The 9,197-nt window shown below is 38.1% G+C and overlaps 1 protein-coding gene across 2 annotated transcripts in view; it reads right to left on the reverse strand.

The window, feature by feature from the left end:
- The window catches only part of LOC107731199 (long-chain-fatty-acid--CoA ligase ACSBG2-like), an 18,403-nt gene extending 10,818 nt beyond the window's left edge, over positions 1-7,585 (reverse strand). The window contains exons 1-4 of one of the 2 annotated variants that reach the window (XM_016542206.1): positions 7,414-7,585; positions 3,124-3,259; positions 2,086-2,168; positions 278-546 (exon numbers count right to left, since the gene is read on the reverse strand). In XM_016542206.1, the coding sequence (XP_016397692.1) occupies positions 278-546; positions 2,086-2,168; positions 3,124-3,259; positions 7,414-7,420 (495 nt within the window). In that variant the 5' untranslated portion in view covers positions 7,421-7,585. The remainder of the gene's footprint in view (positions 1-277; positions 547-2,085; positions 2,169-3,123; positions 3,260-7,413) is intronic. The other variant, XM_016542207.1, reaches the window with a different exon arrangement.
- Between the last annotated feature and the right edge of the window lie 1,612 nt (positions 7,586-9,197).

The following is a 9,197-nucleotide window of genomic DNA, read 5'->3' on the forward strand; positions in this document are numbered from 1 at the left end:
GGGCGAGGTTGTGGTTAGAACGCTTGGTTGAGTGCATCAGACGAGACGATGAAGAAGTTCATCAAAGCCGGAACTAATCGAGCCGTTTGTGCCAGGATGGGGAGAAAGGTATTTTAATAATGCAAATTATGTGAAAAATAATGCGTTTTCCGAACCACCAAGCATGAGAGCATGTTCTAGTACACCCCCAAAACAAAATCAAGACTTTGTAAAAGAGCATAATAGGACCCCTTTAAAATAGTATGTAGTATAAAAAACCTGATTTAACAGTCCTCACCTTGAGGAAGCTCTTGGCAGCAGTGCGGCAAGACTTGTAGTACTCGTTATATGTCATGGTTTTCCACTGCTCTCCATCTTTCCAGCCCAGCGCGTTGTAGTTGCCAAATCGCTGGACCGTAGAAGTGAACATCTGGTTCACAGTCAAGGGGGGTTCAGCCTCAGGGCCGGACTCACCCATCCTGAGCTTCACCTCTCCATCCCTGTGTGTAGTCCAGAGCTCTGTGCCCTTAGTGTGCAGGGAGAGCGAGTCGGGACGAGGGGTGGCACCTACAAAGGGAACAGCCATTTATTGCCATTAATAACCATTTATTTTACACAGTGTTGTCTGACTATCATTTAATCCCACAATTGTAACCAGACAACCCCTATAAAACAGTTCTGTATGAGTAACATGGTACAGTTATGGTATCAGGTAGTACTTTGAGATACAACAAAATGCTGAATAATTAACACAAACTATTATATTCAAAGAGCAATACAGTAAAACTTTATTGTTAGTGAAATCTGTTCTAGAAATCTGTTGTGTGTTTCTGTGCACAGTTTCTAAAGTCTGAAGTGTCTGTGTGGTCTTTTCGTTTGCACAGACGATAAAGAATTTCTGCTGCAGCGTCTGTTTTAAATCAAATGTTTTAGTGACACACTATCAGGACATTTACTTGCACACACTTTCACCCCATTCATCACTAGAATCTAGTATACACACACTAGCACAGAGTTTCTGATGAGGCTTCAAAAGCAGAGCACATATCAGTATGCAAACTCTTTCAGAAAGTGACACCTTAATTTACCTTATTATATTACAGCACAACTGTTTTGCAAACAGTTCAAATTTAAAGGTGAAGTGTGTCATTTTTTCACTAGAAAACTTAAATTTAATCTGTTTATTTCACCAGTTGCAACGGTTTATGGCAGGAATACTTGCTTGGAAACAATTCTTGCTTTGGCTGCTAATGGAGCAGAAATTACAAACTTCACATTAAAAAACTAAAATAGTTGAAGAAAATAATATTAACAGGAATTTATCTTGACTGATTTTGCAGCTGTGCATGAAAGGGGAAGAATGCCACCCTAAGAACTGTACAACGTCCTGTGCAGCGTCAGTCTGATAAACCTATAACTATATGCGGACTTCTGCAAAACCGTTTGAAATGAAAAACAAAGCCATCACAGCAGCTTGACCTGTAATCCAAGGTCATGTGACTTGATGACCTCATTCAAAGCTCTGTTATCTTATGTAAACACGACAGACAACAGCAGAGCGATGGAACTTCTGGAAGTTCACACATGGGTTGTTTTTAAATTGCTCTGCAACTGTTTAACTCATATGTGACTGTAAAATTCCTATAAAAACGCTGGCATTCTGCTGCGCGTCTAAAGGAAAGGGAAGTTAGTTTGCATAGGGACAGCAGCTTCCTTTTCAGACACTTCCTCTACTGAGCACTCAAAGGCCCTACTGATCTCAAGTTCTCAAAGTTGACGTTACATAAGAGTTTTCATGATGAAAACACTGAGGAACATTGAGTTGCGAGTTGTGGGTTAGTGCTCTGGCCAGCTTTCCATCGCTCTGCTCTTTATCTGTGTAGTGCAGAACTGAATGCACACATGGTGGTTTTGGGGCCTCAAAAAGATGTATATGGCATGTGTTCAAAATGGCGGCTATGGTCATATGTGTGTGTATGATCGAGAGTAAGCGAGTATGTTTGTTTGTAAGACAGTGAGAACGTGTTCTAGACTTTTCACCCAAGTGTTTGTGAGTTTAAAGTGATTTGCGAGTGTTTGTAAAGCAGCAAGAGTGTGTGATCTCACCTGATTCTGTGTGCATGCTCTGTTGGGCTTTGGTATTTGATTGCTCTGTTCTGGCACATGCTGATTCCTCCTCCGATGACTCACTGTGAGGAAATCAGGAAATCGAATAATGACTTCTCCAGACAAGCAGCATTCTGTGAGCTTCAGATCAAATGAGTGCTAATGTCTTTCACCATAGTGCAAAACTTGTGGCCTTTTATTCATATAAGGGTTGATTACATTTGCCTTGCAGTGAAGTCACATGACACAGTTGTTTGTCTATGTGAAATTCAATGTCAATGTTATCAGTGCTATTTAAAAATAAAGATGTACTGTATATAATACAGTCTGACATATATTAATGTTCAAAAGTTTTGGGTTAGTGATTTTTGTTTTTGGAAAGAAATGAATACTTTTATTCAGCAAGAATGCATTAATTTGGTCAAAAGTGACAGTAAAGACATTTTTAATGTTACAAAAAGCTTTCAAATAAATACTGTAATATAAAAACATTATTACAGTTTCCACAAACATATTAAGAAGCACAACTTTTTCCAACACTGATAATAATTACGTTTCTTGAGCACCAAATCAGCATTTTAGAATGTGACACTGGAGTCATGGCTGCTTAAAATTCAGCTTTGCCATCACAGGAAAAATTATATTTAAAAAAAAAATATTATAACAAAATAGTTATTTTCTATTTTATTTTACTTCTTTTTCCTTGATACTATTTTATTTTACTTCCTTTACACAACAACTGTAAAGGACATAAAAAGTGATGATGTAATAATGTATTGATGTTATCATTATTATGTTAAAAGTATCTTTATTTTATGAACCTGCATTGGCAGAGTCAAACATCCAGTGGTAACACAACCAGTTTTTAATACAATGACAACAATCCCACATGCCTTCTTTTTTATGTTTACAAACACAAAACTAATGTGGCTAATCAAGCTTGTACGTATAAATAACCATGGGAATTTAGTTGCAGACCTGACCTAGTATGCATGCAAGTGTATTTGCACACAAAACAAGAAATGAAATGGAACTGACTTTGCCGTAGACTCGGCGGTGGCATCTTCCAGGGAGGCGAGACTGTCTGCTGTTCCACAGGACTGGAGGAGGCTCGCGTCTCCTGGATGGTCCATCACTTCAGCTGTGGACATGGCCGTAGGTTCACACGCAGTCACTAATGAGAATAGACAGAGTGTTTTCAGTGCCTAATGTCAATATCTAGAGAAAAGTGTGGCCTTTAGCAGATATATACAATTTAATGACTGCAAATGAGACATATATAAAATAAAAACATAAAAATAAACTAAATTAATGCTTTTTACATTATATTTACTCCGAGTTGATTTTAAATATTTTAAATATTTATAGAAAATTCATGCTCAAGTAAGCATGGTCAACAGCTAATTTTGGACTATACAATTCAACAGTGAATAGGATGTTGAGTCAAAGCCTAAATCTAAAAGTAAGCACATGAAGCGAGTGTGTGACTGTCACATGGCCAAAAAAGCATGAAAATGATCTAAACAGACAGGGCCTTCCCTTTTCCTCAGTAGGGTTTCCCCATATGAAATCAACATACAGTTTTTTTTCCCTTCAATCAAAGAAGATCATTCACTATTATATCAAAATTTGGGAACAATTTGTCCAAAATCAGATTAGTCTCCCTTCACTTCATTTTATACAACTTTTTATAACAACCCTCAATAAATAGTCTTATTGAAAACCATAAGCAAAAGGTCAATTGCTCAGGCAGATGACCATATTATTCCACAAAATTTCCAAACATGTCCCCTGGCTCCTCATCTCTCAGGGTGGACTGAACAGCAAGGGTATAATTTCCGAAAAAAGGAAACGCGTCACTACATCCAGAAAAATATTGCTGCCCACCCTTATATTATCTTCTGCCCTCTCCATTCCAAAGCCTGACCTCGGCACCTTTAAAACAGCATGTTGTTTTTACACACCGCTGCCATGAAAGCACATGCCAGTGACGCTACCGCCCTTCTGTAATGAGCTCTGGCAGCAGGGCTCAAATGATGAGAACAATCAGAAATGGCCAGCGCAAAGAAAAACAGGCTTTCAGATGAACCGAACAAAGTGAAAGAGAGTCTGAAATAAACCCAGGGCATGAAAAACAAACCTGGTGCTATTCATCAGCCTCGTGCTTCATGACCTCTTGCACAAAGCTTTTGTTTTGGTTTTAGGTGCTTTTATGGATGAGATAATGAATATGGTGACTTTTTATAGTTATGAGCAACAAGTACTGTGGTAGTACTGACTAGATTGTTTGGTATATAAAGTATTTTTACACTGAATGACATCTTAGTGGGTGTCTACTGTTTATTGTTTTGATGCTTGAAAACCCCTTTTCATCTTTAACTCCATGTTCCCAAAAAAAAACCACCACTGTATTTACATGTCCAAAAAAAGACTTTGTTAGTGAAAAATACACATTTGTCTTTTACTCTGTCAGTTAGTAGAATGATTTAGCCTCTTCCTTTCCCTCGTTTTCCATCAATTCACCTTGGCAACTTCCCTCCCAGCAGAGCCGTCCTCATCTGCCCTCAGCAGGTGCCATGGCAAGAGATCCTTAGACACTCTCTAAACTCTTCCAGCCCCAACTGACTCTCAGCATGCACTCAACAATAGCAGATGCAAATCCTTGTCTTGGCTGACGTCAGCTCGCCTGATAACATCTTCATAGACTCCCTTGTCTGGAAACTCAAGGCATAGTGGTAAAATTCGAAAGGGTTCATTTGAGATTTATGAACCCATGTGACACTGCATCTCATTGCTGGTTTGACTGATGTTCCCTTGTGTGTCTTGTAGCTGGTGGGTGAGGATGGAACTGATCAGCATTTTAGAACATTCATAAGATTCCCACACTACACTGTAAGCTAGTTTTGACATTTATCTGGATTTTTAGAACTCAAGCAACCTTTACGTTAAACCCGAATTTCCAAAATGCTTGAATATACTACCAGTCATTTCATTATCTAGAAATACACCACATCTTAATTTTCCAGCACATTCCAGTTTAGTCTCTCTTCATTTCTGTATCTTATCTTAATCAGCCATCTGCTGTCATGTGATCAGTCCAAAGCTGTGAATATGCGGTCATGGCCATGTTCACTCTACAGTGATATATTGCATTCATAGTGCTACATGGCCTTGACAGCAAAAACACTATTTCTTTCCTAATGACTAATATATCAGCTGATGTTCAACTGGTTGAAATTTCATCCTTGAATTAATGTCTATCATATCTCAAAATGTCTGTACATATATATATATATATATATATATAGCTCAAAAAGCCCCATGTGGTGTCCAGGAACATCTTTGGTGCTTGTGGATTCCAGTAGTCCTGTATTTTCCACTCTGGGACTGCTGAGGGTCTTTGTCGACATTCCTGGTGAATTTGCATCAGGAGAACTGGCCTCAACCGGAGATCTATTCTACACTGACAGTTTAAGTTTAGATTTTGATTTTTTGAAAGAATTATTTTATCTAGAAGGCTGCATTAAATTGATCAAATGTGACATTTATAGAGACATTTATAATGTAACAAAAGATTTTTTTATTTCAAACAGATGCTATTCTTTTGTCAGCACAACTGTTTTCAATAATAATTAATGTTTCTTGAGCACCAAATCAGCATCTTACAATGATTTCTGAATGATCATGTGACAGGACTGAGTGTAGACTGGAGTAATGACTGCTGTGCTGACAGTTCAGCTTTGCCATCACAGAAATAAATTACATTTTAAAATATAATAAATTAGAAAACAGTTATTAGAAATTGAAACATTTTGCATGACTGTTTTACTGTATTGCTGATCAAATAAATGCAGCCTTAATAATCATAAAAGACTGTCTGAAAAAAAAAATCTTTTAAAGGGTATGTGTTCAACATCTTCCTTGCACACAATTCACAACCACTCAGCCACGATTACTGCAGGACTAAACATTTAAGTACACACTAAATAATATGATTCACCAGCAAAACAGTGAATGACTCATTCATGTATGATGGGTTGATGATGAGTTCTTGATATACTATTAATAATCATATTTTGACTTCAGTTGATTATTCTATGACAAATCCTCAGCTCAGATGGATTTATAATAATTAATAATAAATGGTGATTATTCTCAAATCATTAAAGGGGTCATATGATGCGATTTCAATTTTTCCTTTCTCTTTGGAGTGTTACAAGCTCTTGGTGCATAAAGAAGATCTGTAAAGTTGCAAAGACTAAAGTCTCAAATCCAAAGAGATATTCTTTATAAAATTTAAGAGTCAGCCACCATTTCATTACACCAAATATACTGTTCTTTTTAGCAGCATCATATGACCCCTTTAACACCTCACAATTTGACAAGCTTGGTTTATATTTTTTGTCCTCAATTTTTCAGACACAATTCCAGATGTTATTACAAGTGCGTCTACCCAGCAGATTGATGGGAGAATATAAGCGCAGCATGTCCTTGAGTGTACACAAGGGTTTTGCAAACCACGTCAGCCACACCTCAGACAACACAAACATCCTGTAATTTACTGCCGATGCTTTTACCGTGCCGTCCAAGCCGGTGTTCTGACAAATAATGCTACCTATCAGATTATGCTACCAACACTGTATTTATCCTACTGTAAGAGTAGGTTTAGGGTTGGGGTAGGTGTACATGTTAATAAAGCCTCACACTTTATTAATATCATGCTGGAAGCAAAATCTGATAGGTAGCACTTTTCGCTATCGAATTATGCTACCATCTGTTTTAATGGGAGGTAGCAAAATCTGACAGGGTAGCACAAATCGTCAGAACACCGGCGTTAACATACAGGACTCAACAGGAGGACAGGAGAAGGAGGGCTTTCCACAGCTGATGCTGGCAGCAACTGTCGGCTACACTCAGCCCCCACCCGGAAAATTACCATCTGTATGCCGGCACAGAGAGCAGCGATCTTGCTCGGAATAACAAAAGGATGAAGAGGACACTTCAAGTTTCCAATGCCCATTTTCTCATTTATTTAAATGAGAAGCTTGTGTTTGACATATAGGCATGTAAATTACCACTGAAACCAAATCGCTCATATGCAAAAATCATCTCACCCGGCATAAACGAGGCCACGCCTCTAAATTCATATCACAATTCACATCCATTAGGATCTAAACACATCAAATACCAAAAATCATACACGCATCACAAACACAGATCTGTTGCTTTAGAAACTAACTCCCAGTGTTCAGGGCTGTGATTCATCCTCACCAACTTTAGCTGCTCTAAAACCATAATTTAACATATTAAAAACAAAAATGGACTTACGATGCATCTTTACAGGCTGGAAAACGCTGCTCTGTCTTTGGCTTTTCCGTATCTGAAATGCTGAAATGCCTGCTTCTGCGGTTTCCTTAACGCCTGACTCCAAAATGATGGCCGCTTACTCACGCCCTATAAATGTGCATGCAGCACATTCATTTTCAAACACAGAGCTTTCCCCTCCTCCGTAACCACACCCTCAACCGGCACCATCACCCTCTACAGTATCCTCCACCCTCCCCTCGCCAACAACACTCCTCGTGCTCTGATTGGCTGAAATCTCTCACACCACAAGACTCATCCCCCATATATGGGCATACCAACCCACTGAAGGCGAGGAGGGGGAGGAGCTTTAAAACATGCGCGCCACTCTCACACTCATACATACAAACCAATGCAGATGCTGTGAGGTTACTACAGTGCAACTTTGAGTGATACGTCAGCTTACAAAAGCCAGCACAGCTGCACTGACATCAGTCTATAGACACGTAACCCACAAACACACATCTGTCCCGTTTACACGCTGCCATAATAATGCTGACATTGTGCTGCTGTGCATTTAAATACATGGGTCTACTTGAGCTCTCTGCTCCAATTTGCCGCTGTTGTCGCATGAGCACCCACAAGTGCAGCTAGTTGACCTTCAAGAGTTCGTCTCATCCAGGTGGATGCTGCACACTGGTGGTGGTTGAGGAGATCCCCCCCTTCTATGTAAAGCGCTTTGAGTGCCCAGAAAAGCGCTATATAAATGTAAGGAATTATTATTATTATTATCATCTAACCAAAGAAACCAAAACCTAAAAATGGAAAGAGATGTGCAAGCATATGTCTCCTAAAATGATCTGTTCTCCTATGAGAAATATAAAAGAGCACTACATGGGTATACAGTGTGTGCAGTGCAAGTTTTGTAGGGGTTGAAACAAGAACAGAATTAGGTCAGAATAAACTTGAAGCTGCTTTAGATGGCCTAATTTTAGTCGATAAATGACTTTGAATACTCAAAAAAATTTTACTGTATGTGACTGACAGCTCGGTCCTGTATTTCTTGTTTGTTTCTTTTACAAAGCTAATGAGGTGAGGTTCTGGGAAAGAAGAAATAAACGTGAGACTTTTTCAGCCATTGACATATAAACTAGGAACTTATCGTAGTGAGAAAATTTAGTGCATGCAGTTTCAAAGATGATCTGCTCTATTTACATGTGTCACTGGTATGCAAATTACTTTGCTCTTCATTTGTTGCATTAGCATCCTGTTTCTGTGAACGTTTTTTTTTTTTTTTAAAAGAAATTTATACTTTTCTTCAACAAGGATGCATTAAACTGATTGAAAGTCACAGCAAATACTTTTACATTGTTAAAAAAATATTTCTATTTAAAATAAATGCTGTTCATTGAAGCATCATGGCTTTCACAAATATGTAAGCTGCACGGCTGTTTTCAACATTGATCATATTAAGAAATGTTTCTTAAGCACAGAATAAGCATATTAGAATGATTTCTGAAGAATCATGCACTAAAGACTGGAGCAATGATGCTGAAAATTCAGATTTCCATCACAGGAATAAATTACATTTTTAAATATATTCAATAGAAAACAGTCCTTTTAAATTTTGTAATAATATCTCACAGTCACAAACTGTTTTTACTGTATTTTGATCAAATAATGTAGCCTTGGTGAGACGTTTGAACCTTTTTTATGTAAAAACATAATAAATATATGTGAAGTGCAGGCTTCTGACCCCAAAGATAGTTTAGTTTAGAACAGGCATGTCGAAACTGCACACAAACACA

Source organism: Sinocyclocheilus rhinocerous, unplaced genomic scaffold (assembly GCF_001515625.1).
Source record: "Sinocyclocheilus rhinocerous isolate Xijiao unplaced genomic scaffold, SAMN03320098_v1.1 scaffold1600, whole genome shotgun sequence".
NCBI classification, from domain to species: Eukaryota; Metazoa; Chordata; class Actinopteri; order Cypriniformes; family Cyprinidae; genus Sinocyclocheilus; species Sinocyclocheilus rhinocerous.